The sequence below is a fragment of the Panthera pardus genome, unplaced genomic scaffold, assembly GCF_024362965.1.
Source record: "Panthera pardus isolate Hobbes unplaced genomic scaffold, ASM2436296v1 HiC_scaffold_20, whole genome shotgun sequence".
Classification (NCBI taxonomy): Eukaryota; Metazoa; Chordata; class Mammalia; order Carnivora; family Felidae; genus Panthera; species Panthera pardus.
The window spans coordinates 8,419,171-8,439,403 of NW_026526766.1; the positions used below are offsets into that span (position 1 = coordinate 8,419,171).

Below are 20,233 nucleotides of genomic sequence, written 5' to 3' on the forward strand. Positions count from 1 at the left end.
TTGGGGAAGGCACTGTTGTGATGAGCCTTGGGTATAGTTTGTAAGGGATGAATCACTGGGTTCTACTCCTGAAACCAACACTACCCTGTATGTTAACTAACTAAAATGCAAAAAAAAAAAAAAAAAAAGTCTGATGAGGTAGCCTAAGGCAAGGTAGCAGCTCCAAAGGATTTGTAGAGACCTAGACCCCTTGCCTCTCTCTGCTGCATATTCCTGATAGAGCTTATCACCTGAAGGTCACGTCAACACCAGGTCGGCTGCTGGAACTTCAGCCAACAAATCTGTGTGTAGGTAATAAGATGACAAAGGGAGGGCTCAAAAATGGCTTTCCTTTGGTTTCTTTCCCCCTTTTAGGGAGACCTGCTGGAGGTCCCTCTCAACACTTCATGTTTATACCTCCTAGACTGGAACTTAGTCAGTTAGCCATGCTTGGCTGCTAGAGAGGCTGGAAAGTAGAGTCCTTTAAGTTAGTACATTGTTGCCTCTAGTAACACAGGCATTTCATTAATTAGACAAAAAGCAAAAAAGGATATTGGATAGGCAGTGAGCAGTTGCCACACAAAGTGTAAGTTACTTGGGCCTTTCTGGGGAAAGAGTAGACAGTGAAACCCTACGGTCAAGGGGAGTTCTCCTGACAGCCTGATTAACTGTCTACATCCCTACTCCACTTCACCTGGGAGCTGGTCACTAATAACTAGCCTGGCTCACCCAACACAGGAAAAGAGGGAATAATAGCTAGCATGTATTGTGCACCTGCTCTTTGCCAAATGATGCATAATCACTTTATAGGCATTACTCATTAAGTCTCAGAGCAACCCATGAAGTCAGCACTAATGTTACCCCTAGTTCTACATGTAGGGAAAGTGAGACTCGAGATCAGTTAATGTGACTGAGTTTGCTAGAAAGCAGATAGGCAGAGACTTGACCTCAAGCCTGTGGTCTCTTAACTATTGCAGTATACTTCATCACCCACAAAAGGAAGGAAAAAGGAGCAGGAAGAAAGTCAGGAAGAGGGGACAGAATAAATGCAGTCCCAGAACTAATGTGAAAAATGGTACGTTCCAATAAGATCATTTTTTTAAAAATCTGTATGACTTTCACACAGATATAAAATGAACATGTGTCACATATTTCCCTTAGCTTACGAATGGGTAAGCTAGTAAGATGTTAAGCCTGTTGAAAGGGGAATTCGGAGAACCACATGTGTATAGGTGGATGAGGAATACTGAAAAGGATTTAGAAATAGACACAAGACCAGTCTGTCCACAGGGCGATAATCAATTACATTCCACCAGACACAACTCCTTTCTGTTTTTGACGATAAGAGAATTGCCTGCATTATCATCGGTTTGACTTACAGAGTTGTAAAATAGCTCTGAGACACTGAAAGGCAAACATAACCTATAAGGAAGGTTATGCCGGGCGGGGCACTCCATAACCTTTGTGTCAATGTTAAAGTCTCCTAATTTGAAAAACTTGTCCTGACATACCTAAATCACCCTCTTCTGTTACCAGAGATGCCAGCATTTAGAGAGGACTAGAGACTATTGGCCAAATTTCTCTTACCCACGTACCCTCCATTTGCCCGCTGCCAGAGATTAGGAAAGGCAAAGAGTGATGTCTCCTGTTTGAACTGCCCCAGTGTGTTGGTAATAACTTTCCAAGCCAAGATGAAACATTGAATCCAAGGCTGCCATATCACCCTTGGTGAGGTAATTAACAACTACTTACCAGATGCCTTTGATGTACAGACCCTCTGCTAGATGAGCAAAACAGACCTGTACCTGCTGTCAGATATTTATAGCCTACAAGGGAAAACACTTTCCAGTAGAGGGTAAGCAAACTGGCTAACAGGATGTATGGTGGTGCACCACCCCCCCAACACATCCACAGATGACTCTGAATTGCTTCTGTAGACGTTATATATTTCTTAGTGCTTACTTTATAATTTGGTCAAAGTATCCTTTCCAAGCCTAGACAGCTTGTCTGCCTCCTTGATGCTCTTCTTCCGCAGTTATTGAGCTTTCTGGAACATCATCAGAGGGAAACAACTAAGTGTCTTAAAGTCACCAGTGTGCCTTTTTTTTTTTTTAATTGGCGTCCAAACTCCAAGGTTGGCAACACTGCCTTCATAAAAGCTTTATGTGACTTCTGCGCCCTTCGGAGATTCTGCAGTTGTATGGGGGTGGATACGTTCCCGCTCAGCACAGAGATGTTCCTGGACTCCTCAGGCTCTGCCCTTATGTCATCTGAAAGAGAAACAAAGACAAAAACAAGTTCCTGTCTTTGTCTCTCTCCCCGCCACCTTCCTTCTGTGTCTGTCTCCCTCCTTGGTCATTCTCTGTCTTTCTCACTTTGTGTGTTGGCCTCATTTGCCTGCCAACCAGTTCTTGTTTGCAAAGGTTTTTTGCACTCACATCCCTGGCTGGTTCCTCCCAGGGGCCCATTTACTCTTTCCTGGGGGCAGATTTCAGAGGGCCCTGTTTTCTGCACACTGATAATTGGGCACCAGTGGCTCAAGGCGGGGGGAGGGGGGGGTCTTATGCTGTGCTCAGTGTATACCTTGATTATAGGCAGAAGGGAGGGAAAGGGACAAGGGAGAGAGACAGCGACCGTGGGTACTCCCTCCTAGACTCTTCTTAGAGACCAGCCAGGCCACAGTGCTGCTGTCTCTGGTAAACGTTACGAACTGAACTGGTTTAAACACGTGGGTAAATAGAATTGCTCTCTTCCAAGTCTCTCCCCTGTGACATGTTCTTGGGTTGAACACTAACCCCATAGGACTCTGTTTTCTGATTGGTAAAATGATGGAATCAGAAGTGGTAGTTGGCAAAGAACTTTAGCTTAAGTATTCAAGAGAATACTTAAGTAAACTTGAAGTCGTTGAATTTTTAACAGGAAGGTTAATAGTGCTTTTTTAAATGTTTGAGCAGATGTTCAGAATTGCCCATTTGAAGGACGGGGTTCTGAAAGGAGAGAATAAGAGAAAGACTAATTAGGGATCCTGCTGTTTGCAGGACTGCTCATTGACTCTGTGTGTGTGTGTGTGTGTGTGTGTGTGTGTGTGTGTGTGTGTGTGTGTTTTAATTTAAATTAAAGTAATACCTGTTCACAAGGAATCAAGCTGTATAGGAAGGCCTTAAGAAAAAAAGGAAACTTCTCCCATCCACCCTACTAATGCCTGCTCATTTTTCACAATGTTAACTACTCTTGAGTGGTTCTGGGTTCATTCGTTCATTCATTATTTTAATGTTTATTTATTTTTGAGAGGAGTGTGAGTGGGGGAGGGACAGAGAGAGAGGGGGACAGAGGATCCAAAGCAGGCTCTGTACTGACAGCAGAGAGCCCGATGTGGGGCTCGATCTCACAAATCGTGAGATCATGGCCTGAGCCAAAGTCGGACACTTAACCGACTGAGCCACCCAAGCACCCCATTTGTGCTTGAGTTGATTACCATAATAACCTTATGTCATAATACTCATACTTCTCTCTCCTGAATCATCTGCTTTGAAGATAGTGTTGACTCTCCCTGCATAATTGAAGAGGAAATTTCCTCCTTCTGGTACAACTCCCAATTTTCTTCTTCTTCTTCTTTTTTTTTTTTTAATTTCTATATTGTCAAGATTTAGAATGCTCCACTAAGTCTTTAATGTTTGTTTGTAGGTTGCTTCTGAAAATTTGCAAAAAAAAAATTAAGTTATCAACACCCTCATATTCCTCCTTCCTCTTTTGTTAATTATATACTGTGAAGGTGTAATATATTTCTCATTGAAATATAACCAAATTCTTGCTATTTTTTACTATTTGTTCCATAATTAAATGGACTCATTTCTAACCATGAGTCTTATTATAGCTTCGTATGGCCAAATTCTTTATTTAATTCATCTCTCAATTATGTGAATTCCTTTTTTTCTTTCTGACAAAGCATTTTTGAAGGGCTTATGTGTGCTACATAGTCTGAGTTCTTTCATGTTGGAAATGTGAATAGCACTTTCTGGATTTAATATTCTTTTGGTCATAATTTTTTTTTCTTCTAAATTTTGTGGAAATTTTTTTTTAACATTTATTGTTGAGAGACAGAGACAGACAGACAGCATGAGCATGGGAGGGACAGAGAGAGGGGGAGACATGGAATCTGAAACAGGCTCCAGGATCTGAGCTGTCAGCACAGAGCCCCACATGGGCCTCAAACTCACAAACCACGAGATCATGACCAGAGCCAAAGTCAGATGCTTAACTGACTGAGCCACCCAGGTGCCCCTGTAGAAATTTCTTAAAATGAACGTGACTCGAGAGGAATCTAATGCCATCCTGATTTTCTTTCCCTTTTAAGTGATTTATTTTTCTGCCTGAGTGCCCAAGGAATTGATTCTTTTTTCTTTAAATCCAAAGTCTTGAGCAGAATGTATTTCCATGGTACTATTACTGTATGAAATTTTCCTATGGCCCGTGTATATTTTTCCTGTTAAAAGAATTGGGTTTTATTTCAGGGAGATTTTCTTCTATTTTTCAGTGATTTTTTTGCATTCTATTTTCCTATACTTCTGAGACATAATTTCCTTTATTGCTGCTTTGTTTTCATCTGTCTTCCATGTCTATTAGCTTCTTTCTGATGGCAAAATCAGTTTGTCTTACTTAATCTGCATTCAGGATGATTACCTCGAGCTTCTCTATTGATAGCCTGATTTTAAATTTATTATTATAAAATATTTTATGCATACAAAAGGAGAGATGAGCATAAATATAAGGTATGAAGAGTACTAACCAAATGAGCCCATATATCCGCACAACCCAGTGTAAGAACTAGACGAATCTTAACCATGTATTAAAATTCCTTGGGGCGCCTGGGTGGCTCAGTCGGTTAAGCATCCGACTTCGGCTCAGGTCACGATCTCGCGGTCTGTGAGTTTGAGCCCCGTGTCAGGCTCTGGGCTGATGGCTCGGAGCCTGCTTCCGATTCTGTGTCTCCCTCTCTCTCTGCCCCTCCCCCGTTCATGCTCTGTCTCTCTCTGTCTCAAAAATAAACGTTAAAAAAATAAAAAATAAAAAAAAAAATAAAATTCCTATTTGCCTTGCCTTGATTCCATGCCCTCCCCTCCCTTCAGTCTCAAAAGTTAATAACATCTTGAGTCTTGTGCTTAGCATAAAAAGCTTAAAAATATGATTTAGTATATCCTAATCAACATAGTTTACTTTTGAATACATTCAACCTTTTTTTAATAAAAGAAATCATTCTTCAGCAACCTGATTTTCCCCCCTAAAATTCAGTTTGTGAAATTAATTTATGTTTAACACGTGTACCTCTGGTTCTCTCTGACTGTGGAAGAGTATTCCTCATATGGATATACCGCTATTTACTCATTTGTTTCCCTATCAGTAGTTACTTCTGGCTCATTGTAAATTTTTATAATTTACATATTTATAATTACAATTTATAATTTACAAATTATAATGAAATTATAATTTACATCCTATAATTACCAGTATTATAATTAAATCCTTAGTACAGCTTATCTTTTTTTTTAACATTAATTTATTTTTGAGAAAGAGAGCATGCGGGAGTGGGGAGGGGCAGAGAGAGAGAGAGAGACACACACAGAATCTGAAGCAGGCTCCAGGCTCTGAGCCGTCAGCACAGAGCCTGACGCGGGGCTCAAACTCACGAACCCATGAGATCATGACCTGAGCCAAGTCGAACCCTTTACTCACAGCCACCCAGACACTTCTAGTACAGCTTATCTTGAATATACATTCAAATATTCCTCTGGAGTGTGTATTTTTAGCTGGTGATATTTCTGAGTTGGACAGTGAGTACCTCTTTCAGCTTTTTTGATGCCAAATGTTTTTCCAAAACGGTTATAAGTAATTGGAATGTAATATATTTTCTTCCTGCATATTAGTTAAGTATTATTCCCTTATTATGTTGCTTTGCTTCTTGGTTGTTTCTTTGGACCCCAAATGTCTCATTTAATCTCCGCTCTTTTGCCTTATCATCTTGTCTTTAAAATCGTGTTCGGGGGCGCCTGGGTGGCTCAGTCGGTTAAGCGTCCGACTTCGGCTCAGGTCACGATCTCGCGGTCCGTGAGTTCAAGCCCCGCGTCGGGCTCTGGGCTGATGGCTCAGAGCCTGGAGCCTGCTTCCGATTCTGTGTCTCCCTCTCTCTCTGCCCCTCCCCCATTCATGCTCTGTCTCTCTCTGTCTCAAAAATAAATAAAATGTTAAAAAAAAAAAATAAAAAAAAAATAAAATAAAATCATGTTCGATTTAATCCCTATTCTCTTTGACTGATACATTTCTCTTACTTTCTCATTTGATTTGATCCTTAAGATGACATGAAGGGATCAGTGCTATTATATTCTCATTTTCTTTTAAATTTTTTTAAGTTTATTCATTTTTCAGAGACAGTGAGACAAAGCATGAGTGGGGGAGGGGCAAAGAGAGAGGGAGACACAGAATCCGAAGCAGGCTCCAGGCTCTGAGCCATCAGCACAGAGCCCGATGCGAGGCTCAAACTCACGAACAGTGAGATCATGACCTGAGCCGAAGCCGGCTGCTCAACCGACTCAGCCACCCAGGCGTTCCTATTCTCATTTTACACGTGAATGAAAGGACTTCCAAGAAACTATGTGTCTTGGCCAAAGTCTTAGAGCTACTAAGTGGAGGATCTGACAGTAGCACCCAAGTCTTTCACCTCCAAGACGCTTGATTTTTCCACCTCTTTGAGACAGGATACAATTCAATACTGTATGGTATTGTGTGGTATAGCTTCTAAGACTAACTAAGCTTCCGAACTGCACAGGCATAAATAAACAACACCTTTTAATGCCTGTAGCTCAATGAAAAACCTCCCAAGCGAGATAAGAACTTCACCAAGTGAAATTATTACCATGATCTATCTTGGAAATCGCTGTGATACTAAAAGGGTGAATTCTACTGCTGCCACTACCTAAAGTGTGTGCGTGTGTATGTGTGTGTGTGTGTGCATGTGTGGGCACAATTTAAGCAGCCGATACAAGTGACAGAACTATTGAAGGGTTTTTGAAACCCAATGTAATTGCAAGGAAACAAGATCCAAACAAAGATGTAATGTGGGTTTGCTCGTACCTTGATGGTGTCCGGAGAGTAGAGCCCTTATTGGAACCTCCCTCTATTCTGAACTCTCAGAGAAGGACCAGGTCCCATAGGGAAAATCTGTGCAGCAGTGAACATGGTGGATGATGGAGCCTTCCTCTGGATTAGTAGCCTTCTCCAGCTCTTGGGGAGATGCATTAAAGTTCCTTTTTCCTGTAAAGGATAGTGCTACAAAGTTTCGGCTTTGGAAGAAGGGTGTGTGAGAAGACAGGCTAACACAAGATTTTCTGTACTGAGAGTGTTGTAAACCAAAGGTGAAGGAAAACAGCAACATTGACTCAAAGACTAATATCCAGAATTAGCTATTCTCTTGTCTTAGAGCTATTATTGGTTGGATTTGTGTCCTGTTTTCAAATACCTTTGTCAACAAATTGTATTCAGATTTAGAATTACCAAATAAACTATTTTCATTGTTTCCTCATTATTGATCTGCAGGAGATAAATAAATGTCCAGTGTGAAAAAAGAACTGCAAAGCATCCAAATAAGTTTGGGTGTCTTTGATTTAACCAAGCCAAACAGTTTTCTTTCCTGCAAAATTCTTCAAAGCAATTGATATTGCTAAGGATATCTCTGATTTTGTAAGAGGGATATATATTATAAAGAAGCTCCAAAGTTATTTGATCATGAAGCTCTTATGTTCGTGGACTCCAGGAATATATTTGGGGGGAAATTGGGCTTTCTTCTAATCATAAAATGTTAGAACTAGAAGGAGCCTTAGATCAACTCGTTTTAAATTTTAATTTTGCAAGGAGGGAAACCAGAATTTATGGGCTTTAGTGACTTGCCCGAGATCACACAGCTCTTTGGTAGTAAAGGTAGGGCTAGAATTCATATCTTCAGATTCCTGATCTAGTGTTCTTTGAATTGAATGAAATTAAATGAAGTCACATGATACAGTGACCTATCGGCAGGCCTTTTTTCCTACTTCATAATGCGGTATTCCCTTCTTTACCAGTGAGAATAATGAGACTCAAACTTATTTCCTATGAATCCCAAATTGCGCTTTTGACAGCTCATAAAATCCTCCCTCCAAAGCCTTATTATATCTCAGATGTTCCTAAGGGGTCAATGGTCCAGGATTATTCTCTGTAAATTCTCCATAGAGAATAATATCATGCTCACTTGGATATCCTATCACATTGGTCTCTCTAGCAAAACTTAGAAAGCTCCCCTTCTAGCATTCTGACCCAAGTTGACGAGGCAGTTTTATACACTACCTTGTGCAAAGTCTCATACCCCATAGGCAGAATTTAGAAAGGGCTTAAAATCCAGAAGTGGAATCCCTTTGTGGCAGGCAGAGGGGCAGTGTGTATCAGAAACCTTTAAAATTGCCATGTTCTTCTCACCAAACTCCACACCCAAAAAAACAAATAATCCAGTGAAGAAATGGGCAGAAAACATGAATAGACACTTCTCTAAAGAAGACATCCGGATGGCCAACAGGCGCATGAAAAGATGCTCAACGTCACTCCTCATCAGGAAAATACAAATCAAAACACACTGAGATACCACCTCACCCCAGTCAGAGTGGCTAAAATGAACAAGTCAGGAGACTATAGATGCTGGAGAGGATGTGGAGAAACGGGAACCCTCTTGCACTGCTGGTGGGAATGAACACTGGTGCAGCCTCTCTGGAAAACAGTGTGAAGGTTCCTCAGAAAATTAAAAATAGACCTACCCTATGACCCAGCAATAGCACTGCTAGGAATTTACCCAAGGGATACAGGAGTGCTGATGCATAGGGGCACTTGTACCCCAATGTTTATAGCAGCACTCTCAACAATAGCCAAATTATGGAAAGAGCCTAAATGTCCATCAACTGATGAATGGATAAAGAAACTGTGGTTTATATACACAATGGAATACTACGTGGCAATGGGAAAGAATGAAATATGGCCTTTTGTAGCAACGTGCATGGAACTGGAGAGTGTGAGGCTAAGTGAAATAAGTCATACAGAGAAAGACAGATACCATATGTTTTCACTCTTATGTGGATCCTGAGAAAGTTAACAGAAACCCATGGGGGAGGGTAAGGAATAAAAAAAAAAAGACGTTAGAGAGGGAGAGATCCAAAACATAAGAGACTCTTAAAAACTGAGAACAAACTGAGGGTTGATGGGGGGGAGGGGAGGAGGGTGGGTGATGGGTATTGAGGAGGGCACCTGTTGGGATGAGCACTGGGTGTTGTATGGAAACCAATTTGACAATAAATTTCATATTAAAATAATAATAATAATAATAATAATAATAATAATAATAATAATATGAAATTGCCATGTTCTTTAAATGCGCCAGAAGCAGTGGGAAGTATTTGTTATTATTTGTTATTATTTGTTCAAACGCTGTTATAACGATGAAAAATGTGCCGTAACCTCAATGTCTGATAACTTGGAGTTGGTTAAATGAATCAGAGTATTTTTTGAAATACTATACAACCAGTAGAAATGGTGTTGTAGAAAACTTCATGGAATGGTGTTTAAAACAGAACTTCCTGACAGGTAGGCCAGGACGGATATAGTGATGCCCTTTGTCCCCATGGGAGCTAGTCAGGTTTTAGTGCAACCTGAGCCCTCAGCTCAAATATCTCAAGGTGCCAAACAAAATATTTTACATTTTCATAAACAGAGAGACACTCACATGTCTGCTGAGGGATATACTTTGCCTACATCTGGATATGACAATACAAACAGTCTTTATTTTCATGTTTTTGCTCACCTGCGTTTCTCTTTTTTAATGCATAGTACTCTTTAACAAAAATAATGTGACAGTAATAATTTTAAAACTTACACAGCCTTTAATATACTTTATCTTGTTTTATCCTCAAGCCGGCCTGTGAGATAGGCACTACTATTATTCTTTTTACTATATAAATGCTATTTTTAAATTCCATATTTGAAGCTATTAAGAACCGAACAAGTTGATGCAGGCAGAAAGGAAAAGGTGGAAATGAGATATTTCTGAAAGGTAGACATAAGAGAACACAGTTACTAATTGTCTGTGGGAAGCAGCTAGGCCCCCAGGATGTTGAAGATTATTGTATTCGTGAACAAAAGAGAATCAAGGAAATACAAGATTATATAGAAGTTTTAAGAAAGTCTAGAGGAAACCGAGAAGAGCAGGGCACCAAAAGCCTTAACCTTTAGGCTTTGTCTCTACAGGGAAAAATCCCATGAGCCCCATGACCTAGACTTCCACATGTATCATCCATGATAAAATGGAATTCCAAGAGTCCTTGTATGGACAAATGTCGACAGTGGGTGACACATTCATAGTTTTCTTCATTGTTTTTCCAGATCAGAGATTAATTTATTCCATCTTTAAAAAAAAAAAAGTTTAAGTAGGGGTGCCTGGGTGGCTCAGGCAGTTGAATGTCCAACTTCAGCTCAGGTCATGATCTCACGGGTTCGTGAGTTCGAGCCCCGTGTCGGGCTGTGTGTTGACAGCTCAGAGCCTGGAGCCTGCTTTGGATTCTGTGTCTCCCTCTCTCGTTGCTCCTTACCCGCTCATGCTCTGTCTCTATCTCCTTGAAAAATAAATAAACATTAAAAAAAAAAGTTTAAGTAGAAAAGACTTTTAATAAGTTCACGGGGCATGTGTTGGTAAGCAGCACCCTAGAAGGACTGTCTCGAGGTAAAGGTTACCCTAGCTATGTGACGAAGTAATCAGAAATGGAACAAATGTAATGGAATCATGACGAACACATGGTGTGCCACACTCATGACAAAGAAAGGGATCAAGTTGTGAAAATACAAAATGGAAGTTGTGCATAAACACAACGAGCAAAGATCTAAGAGTCTCGGAGAGCCACAACTCCAAAAAGAATGTGCTGTCTACATTTATGCTCGTGCATATAAGACGTTTATTAGGAAATGTATTTTTCAGGCAGTAGAAAGACATAAATGTAATAATGCAAGTTCTTTGACATATTTGGCATTAAGAAGAAATACATTAGAAATATAATAAATACAGATCTCTTCAAGATCCCACTTTGAAGAGAACTCAAAGTTATTAAACAGAATACAGAAGACATCAAAGAAAAATGAGTACATAACTGTAAAATGTGCTTCTGCAGAAAGGGCAAGAATGTGCTCTTACTTATTTTTGGAATCCAAAGGCCAAAGGATAATTTAATGAGCGTCAGGATCATTAATTTGTGCAAGATTCTTGTAAAGAGCTCTTTGGCATCTTTACTGAAGGCAGAATGATGGAAAATAAGCTGAAACCATGAACAAAAAAACAATTCCCTCAAAAGTACAGGCGCATATGAATATACACATACACAGACAACACCCCCACACACCTTCATGCACACACACACCATGTACATGTGTGTAAAGAGTCCGGAGAGGGGTATACATCAAACTCTCCATAGTTAGTATTTGCATGTGGCACAATTACAGGTGTCTTTATTTGTGTCATATCTGTGTCTTCTCACAGTAAACACGAACTATTTGTACATTAAGAAAAACAAGTTTGTTTTTATTCAAGGGTTTATAGAAACAAACATGTCTCTTCCCTCTCATCCCTATCACGGTGTCAACCCTTAATCTGTAGACCTTCTTTTTTTTTTTTTTTTTTTTTTTTTTTTTTTTGTAAGACCCTGTATAACATCAGTACTGGCACCTAGCACCCTGTCTTGTCTTTTTCAGATGCTGGTGAAAAATAACCACCTTTCAGACAAGATCATTGTTTTGCCAGGGAAAATCGAAGACATCTCTCTTCCCGAAGCCATCGATGTGATTGTGTCCGAACCGATGGGGTACATGCTGTTTAATGAAAGGATGTTGGAGAGTTACCTTCATTCCAAAAAGTGGCTAAAAGCAAATGGTGAGTTGGCCAATTCCCGATTCAGAAGATAAGCTAACTCTTCCGTAAAACTTTACCATCCTCTCCCCCGCCCCATATTTAATTTTGGGCAGAAAGGAGGGGAGGGCATTTCTATGATAGCAGTTTTTAAATTTTTCTCATCTTAATCTTCCATAAGAAATCAGCTAGTCCCCAGCCATAAAGCCACAGAGGGTAGTGTGCTACACAGTATTAAATAGGGGTAGAGAGGACCAGTTCCGAGCTATGTATTTGTGTCCTGTTTCTATCACTTTCTTCATTAAGGAACTTGGCCGGACACTTGACCTTTTGACTTTGGTTTTGTCATCTGTATATTAAAAATAATCTCTAAAAAAAACTTTCTATGGGCGCCTGGGTGGCTCAGTCAGTTGGGCGTCCGTCTTCGGCTCAGGTCATGATCTCACAGGTTCATAAATTCAAGCCCTGCGTTGGGCTCTGTGCTGACAGCTCAGAGCCTGGAGCCTGCTTTGGATTCTGTGACTCCCACTCTCTCTTCCCTCCCCGGCTTGTACTCTGTCTCTCTTTCCCTGTGATCAGTACTGAGATGATAATATAAAATCCCGCATTCTTTTTGTGCTTACCAGGTATCTACATGTGCTAAGCAATGTGCATAAATTCATTTATGAGGATCTTACCAAGTGTGAAGGTTGGAGGTTTTTAATTTATTTGAAAGGTCAGCGCTGAGGTTCTTGGTGATTTTACGGTCCTCCCCCATGGGGTGTTTGGCAACGTCTGGAGACCTTTTGGTTTGTCAACAACTCGGGGAGGGGAGCTACCGGCATCTGGTAGGACAGGCCAGGTGGGTTGCTCAATGTCCTTCAGAGTATAGGACCGCCTACCCCCCCATAAAGAGCTCTCCGGCCCCAAACATCAGCAATACCAAGACTGAGACCGGCCCCCATTTATGAAGAGAAAATGGAAGCTCCGTGGGAGCAAACAACATGACAAGGACACCCTCTACTGAATGACAGAGCCGGGGTTCGAACTCAGGTCGGTCTGACCCTGAAGCCCACACTCAGGACTCCTGCATGTGCCCTAACTTTCCTCTCTACTGGAGAGAGTAGAGACGCTTCCACAGAATGTCTTTTTTCAAATAGAGCATGGGAAGTGACCAGCCAGTTTTAAAAGTGGCTGTTACACTTTAAAAGTGGCCCGTTACACTTCGAGCACCTTACCGATGCCGTGGTTCCCTGCCTTGACATCCAGTGAAGACAAAATAGTGACAGCCACCAGCACGGTTCTTACTCCCAGTTAGGCAGTACATGCATTCCAAGTGTATGCATGTTTTTTTTTTTAATTTTTTTGTAATGTTTATTTTTTGAGAGAGAGAGGGAGACAGAGCACGAGTGGGGGAAGGCCAGAGAGAGAGGGAGACACAGAATCCAAAGCAAGCTCCAGGCTCCGAGCTGTCAGCACAGAGCCCGACGCGGGGCTCGAACTCACAAACCGTGAGATCATGCCCTGAGCTGGTCAGACGCTTAACCGACTGAGCCACCCAGGTGCCCCCAACTGTTATGTTAAGTTAAAGCCTGAGGCTCCTCTATAATTTCCTGCGTGGTTCAAAATGTAGGGACTCTGAGATAGGCACTTAAAAAAGAAACTCCTGCAAAAATAAATGAGTAAAAGGGTAAAGTATACCTGATGTCACAAACTTCATTAACATGCTTGTTGTGTAAACAGCCCAGGAAGGTCTCATAAGCCTGATGTTTACGTGACAAAACTGAATTGTGGAAATGCATGTAAAGGAACAGGATGCTTGGATTTCTTACTCAGTGCCCTTCAGAAAGAATTCTTACATTTTTTTTTTCTGGATTTCTTTTCACATGGCTGAGTACTTGCCACTGGGGAGATTGTGAACATGGTAAATTCACCTGCATCTGTTGAGTCCCTCCAGGCCAAGTATCTAGACCTAATATCGGGGTATTTTTTCCCCCCAGATATTTGTAATGGATATGACTAGGCTGTATATCTTCAACTAGACAAGTAAACATGAATACCGACGTGATCTTCCTTTTAACCCATATGTTCCTGAAGGAAGATTGGTTTTTTCCTAATTATTTCTATTCTCCGTGAAAATAAGGCATAACTTACAACATCAAATAATGTTAAAAAGACTTCTAATAGATAGGAACCCTCTGCCTCACCTCTTCCTGTCCTCACATTTCCCCCACCGAAGGCTATTCCTTTCAGCCACATCCGCTATTTCTTCCATGATGTACCTATATATTTCGACATAAAAGTATATTTCGATGTAAAAGTGTATATATTGCTATTTTTGTCACTCTCTGGTTGAGAAGTTCACTCCCCTTGCTTCCCTCCCCCCACCCCCATCTTCTCAATATATTTATACAGGTCCTGAATCCCTTTTCCAAACCCTTGAGGCCAGATGTGTTTCAGAATTCAGAATCTGGAGGACTCGGGACTGGTAATACGGTCATATTACCATGGATTACTTAAATCTCCAGTGGGGCCTGAGGCAAGGCTCCATAATGAAACATGTTACATTTCTGCCACAAAACATGGGAATGTGGCTACCAAGTGTGGTAAATGAAGGCTGTAAATAAACTCACGTAGGCTCAAGTCAGGGTTTGCTGTCAGATGATGTTGCTGCAAACGTACGAAGCTCAGTTGCTTCACAGAGCTTTTTTTTGGATTTCACAATTTAATATAAAGAAATATAGACCGAGATCATCATTTGGCGAGATCAGTAATGGACGTTTATATTATGATGACAACGCAAATATCGTTCCGCGCTGAGTCAAGGGGTATAGTGGGTGCATTTTTATTTTCTCATGAAATCTTCTGTTTTTCTTGGAGTTATTTTTTCATTAGCTTGGGTTTTTTTTTTTTATAAGCTCATGGCTAATTGTTTCCATGCTCCAAGAGGTCAGACAGATCCTCTCAATATGCGGTCTGTAGAGGCCTTCCTTCCGTGGCTCCTCTGTCTTTCTCTCCTGCACGGGACATGCTTGTTCCCAGTCCTCTTGCGTGCTTTCCATCATTATTCTTCTGTCTTCTTTCTTGGGGTACACCGTCATTTCAGCAAAGAGTATCCTCTAACAGCTTTTGGAGAAAAGGTATTTGAGAAGTTACTTTTCATTAACCCCTTGGATTATCATTTTGCAGGGTAGGGAATGTGAACTTGGGCACAATTTTTACTCAGTATTTTATATTTTATTTATTTTTGAGACAGAGAGAGACAGAGACAGAGCACAAGTGGGAGAGAGGCAGAGAGAGAGGGAGACACAGAATCTGAAGCAGGCTCCAGGCTCCGAGCTGTCAGCACAGAGCCCCGCGTGGGGCTTGAACTCACAAACCGTGAGTCGGATTCTTGACCGACTTAGCCACCCAGGTGCCCCTTTACTCAGTATTTTGAAGACATCTCTTTTTGGTTTCTGGTTTGCAATATTGCTACTCAGAGCTCCCATAGCCTTCTGACTCCTGATCCTTTAGAGGGACATAGTTTTCCCCCCTGGATGCTTTTAGTATCTTGCTTTCTCTCTAGCCTTTCTAGCTTTTTCAGTTCTCGTATTGGTCATGGAGTGAAGATGTTTGATCAGAAGACTCATTTTCCTCAACTCTAAGGATTGTTCTTATATTTTTACCTTTGATGATCTCTCCCCCTCCATTGTATATCTTTGAAATTCCCGTTAGGCTCAAGGCTCAGAGCATCTCTAAAGCTTCCCAGGTTTATACAAGTAGGGATACATATTGCTTTTCTAAGGTTGTTTAACCTCCTTTTGTCTTGAAATTGAAAACCCACTAAGAAGTCATTATTGTTTTGACACCAGTGCATGAGATTCAGGTGGAGACATGTGGATGATGTAACAATGGAGGTTTTTCTCTGGCCACCTCTGAAAATACCCTAAATAAAACAATCTGTTCTATTTTCACAGACATTGACGGGAGCGTGGTTAAAATATGGGCCATTGACTGAAGATGAGACTCCATATCGGGATTTTTCCCTTCTACTTATTAGCTCTGTGATTGTGGCTGAGTCGCTTAAATTTCCCTGTTCCTTGCTTTTCTCATTTATAAAATGGGCCTAATAATAGAGCCGACTTTCTATTGTTAGGAGAATTAAATGAACTAATACTTGGAAAACCCATTAAAAAAAATTCATGGCAGAGTTGACATAATCTAGCAATTTTAGGCATTATTTTTGTGACCGTATCTCCAATTTCTAAGACGATCCTCACTTCTGAAATGGGGTTAGTCGCTCATCTTTCTTTGGTGCGCAGTTTCCTAAGTGACTGTGAAAAGGGGTCTCCCTAAAAATGACAAGAATAATAATGCTGATCACTGTGTCTGCCTGTCCAGAAAGGCCCGACTTCAGGCATGCATTCTAGGTGTTTGCCCATGAAAGAATCTGCCTTTCCCAAGGTGGCTGTACGTATCAGGAACAAAACACGTGAGTGGGTGTCCCAGCAAGGAGGGTGGTGAACCTCCAGAGAAGCCGAGCTTCTAGAAACACTTAAAAAGATAATCAGCACGATTATACAGGGACGAAGGCTGAGAATGGAAATAATAATGTGATGGAAAGATGGGAATGTAAATTATTTTCAAAGCTGTTTTTACAACAATAAGATTTTTAAAGTGAAGGAAGGGCACGGAATTCGCAGCACAGGACGTATAGGGAGGAAAAAGCCAAAAGCAGAGAAGGCAGTAGGCCAGGTTCGATGTCTCACCTAATTCCCCAGAAGCTTTGATTGCAGCATAGCTTTGTGACTTGCATTAGTATTCCCTTCTTATATTTCCTCCAGTCTTCTGCCTAATTTTTTTTTTATCCTGGCTTCGAGGCAAGATTAGTTTTCAGCCTCTTGTGTAATAACTGAAATAGAATGAAAGAATATGTTGGTCAAGTGGCAGGTGGGTGTACCCTTCTCTCAGAAGGCTGTGGAAGTCAACGTCTGGGTCTTTTGTCTTTTGCTCTTTAGGAATGATGTTCCCGACCTTCAGCGACATCCACTTGGCCCCCTTTTCTGACGAACAGCTCTACATGGAACACTACTCCAGAGCCAACTTTTGGTAATGTTCTGTTCTCTCTTCCATTCCTTTTCCCTTAGAGTAAGCCAGAGTTTGGCATTTTGGGTTACCCAGTTGGCGGGGGGGGGGGGGATTGGGGGGCAAGGAGAGGGGTGCTGTGCATGCATAGGATGTTTAACAGCACCCTTGGCCTCTACCTACTAGTTGCCAGGAATGCCTTTCCCCCCGTTGTGAAGCCAAAAATGTCTGTCCAGACATTGCCAGATGTCCCTGGCAGGGGAAGCGGGGCACAGAATCATCCCCTGTTGAGAATCACTGGAGTAGACAAACCAGGGAGCTGCTTACGCACTGTCACCCATCCAGAAGACCACCTGTTGCTGGAATGACAGCATCCTCCCCCTGCCTGCTGGCCGTTTCTCCCCACTGAACACCATCCACTCCTTGGGCTCAGAGCTGTGGCTTCCGTTGGAACGCACCTCGCGGTCAGAGGGCGTGGGAATCAGTACCTCTTGATGTACATGAGTCGATCAAAACTTTTTTCTGGAGTTTTCGCACTAGTTGGCTATTGGCTTTTGGACGGTTCGTTTTCTCTCTTGAGACCTGGTTTCTTTGCTTGTAAAACGAGAACCAAGACAAAGCCGCTGCCAGTTCTAAACCGCCGTTCTTGCTGGCATTCTTTTTTGAGAACTGGTTTTTACAAGGAGAATGATGATATCGGACCCACGGGAGGGAGAAACAGAACAGATACCCTCCGAGTGGGAATGCTGGGTGTGTAGGAGGACAGGCATGTACTGGCATATGGAAGCGGATGGATGCTAAAATTTAAGCTTTGAGTTCCAGCTGATGTACGCAGAGCCTTCCAACACAGAGATATATCCACAGTTGATTTCCGGGTTTTTGTTTTTTTTTTTTTTCTCTTTGCAATCCTCTCTCTTGGTGAAGAAGCAGCAGATAGGAGGCACTTTGGTTTCCCAGGTTACCAGCTCTTTGAGGAGTAGGGTCAACGGGCTGAAATTCTTCCTTTCTCTCTGATTTTTTTTTCTTGCAAAATAGGCTTTCCTAGCACAGACTTGCACTTCGTGGTTTTGGCTCAATCTGTACCTTTGAAGCTCCAAGCCACATACTTCCCAATGGGGGTGAGTGGCTTCTTGGAGCATGGCGGGGAAGACCCTAATTATGATCATTGTTCTTTGGGCTCCTGCCGACCCTCAATGTTTATATTTTAAATATAAGCCTCCTGGGTGGGTGAAGAGGTTGGAGAGGCAGGAATTTCAGGTAACAGAAGAGACCAGACTCCTGCCCCCGGTGGGGCCGCGGGGTAGCGCGTTGTCCTGGTAGCCTCGTGTGCCTTCCCACCTATTACCACCTGCCGCCAGCTTAGCTCCCTGCGAATGAATGGTAATGATCACAGCGGATTGGCCAGGCTCACCAGCAGCATACAAACATACTGCTATTTATTCCATCTAAAAAGAAAAAAAAGAAACTTTTTTCTGTCTCACTTCCCCAGTTAGCCACCACCCATCTCTCTGAGTCCCTCTGCAGCCAGATTCCTCAAAAAGCGGCGTCTCTCCTTCCAGTCTCCAACTCTTTCCTTCAGTTTCTCTCTTAAGACGTTCCTCCATGGCCTCTCTTACCAAGGTCGCCGGTCTGCTGACCTCCACGTGGCTACATCCAGTGATCAGACCTCACCTGTCAGCTTATTTAACCCACGCCAGCATTTGAGCAGCGTTTGAAACGCCCAAAACCACCTTTTTATTTCTCTCCTGCCTCACTGGTCGCTTTCTCAACCAGTCCTCCTCTGGTTCTTACCTGTCTCCTTCACCTGCTGACATTGGAGTGCCCCAGGACACAGTCTTGGACCTCTTCTTCGTCCACAGTTACTGTCTTGGCAAACTCACCCATTCCCGTAGCTTCAGATAGCATCTGTACACTCCTGATTCCCAAATGTATCTCCTGAGCTCAGACATGTCCTTGAAACTCCATATTGTTATAGCCAGCTGCCCCCTGCGCATCTCCCCTTACAGAGATGTACCATCCAAACTCAACTCGTCTCCCCCACTTCCCCTCAAAATCTGCACCGGTCATGGTCTTTCCGTCTCAGCCGATGATAACGTTGTCCTCCCAATCATTCAGACCCCAAACCTTGAAGGCTTCTCTTTCTTTGTCACCATATCTAAACCATTGAGAAATTCTGTTGGTTCTACTTTTGAATTATACCCAGGATCCTGTCCAGTCTCAACTATATTCACTCTTCCCCTTTGTTCCCAACACTGTCCTCTCTCATCTCCATTACTGTGACAGCTTCTTAACCTGTCTATTCCCAGCATTTCCAAAGCCTTCTGGTAAATTCTGTGCAGTCAGGTTCCTCATTTCCCAGGACCACGTTCATTCAGCTCCCACCACACAGGCTTCCTTGCTGATTTTCAGACACATCCAACCACCTTGGAGCCCTTGCATTTGCTTATCCTCTTATGTGGAATACTTTTCCCCCACTATTCACGTGGCTAATTCCTGCACCTCCATAAAGTCTGTCAAAATGTCAGCTATCCTGGGCATCCTATAAAATGGCGGCCACAGCACTCCCTATCCCACTCTTCCTGCTTTGTTTTTCCTGTTTTTCCTCTAGCACTTATCACCTCCAAAAAGAACTATAATTCCTTTATTTGTTATTGTTTACTGTCTCCATCCTTCCTGATAAAATGTAAGCCCTGCAGAAGACCAAATTCTGTCATTTTTCACTCTTGTATCCCAAACACCCTACATGTCAAGTGCCTGTCACATGGTAGGTCCTGAATAAATATTTTTGAATGAGTAAAAACTCCAGTAATCTCAAGTGAGTGTGCAAATAATTACTATTAAATTTTAGTTCTCTCTTCAATTTCTCTATTAAAAAAAATAATACCATGAATATCATTTTACAGCTTTTTTACTGTTTAAAATTTTATTTTTTATTTTTATTTAGTTTTGATTTCAGGACCTTGTTGACTTGTTCTCAAATTTTCTCAATATTCTCTTGCTGCAGAGTATTTCTTTTGTTACTATATCATAATTTATCAACTCAAGCTATCCAATGTTGGCTATTAAATTATTATTATTTTTTAATCTTTATTTTTGAGAGAGAGAGAGAGAGAGAGAGCGAGCAGGGGAGGGGCAGAAAGAAGAGAGGGGACAGAGGATCCGAAGCAGGCTCTGCATGGAGAGCAGCGATCCCAATGTGGGCTTCAAACTCATGAACCGTGAGATCATGACCTGAGCTGAAGTCAGATGCTT

General features: G+C 41.8%; 1 protein-coding gene across 2 annotated transcripts in view; it reads left to right on the top strand.

The window, feature by feature from the left end:
- Nucleotides 1-20,233, top strand: part of PUM3 (pumilio RNA binding family member 3) — a 335,654-nt gene that overhangs the window by 188,740 nt on the left and 126,681 nt on the right. For both annotated transcript variants that reach the window (XM_053907767.1, XM_053907768.1), the window contains 2 exons: nt 11,782-11,959; nt 16,915-17,005. In XM_053907767.1, the coding sequence (XP_053763742.1) occupies nt 11,782-11,959; nt 16,915-17,005 (269 nt within the window). The remainder of the gene's footprint in view (nt 1-11,781; nt 11,960-16,914; nt 17,006-20,233) is intronic.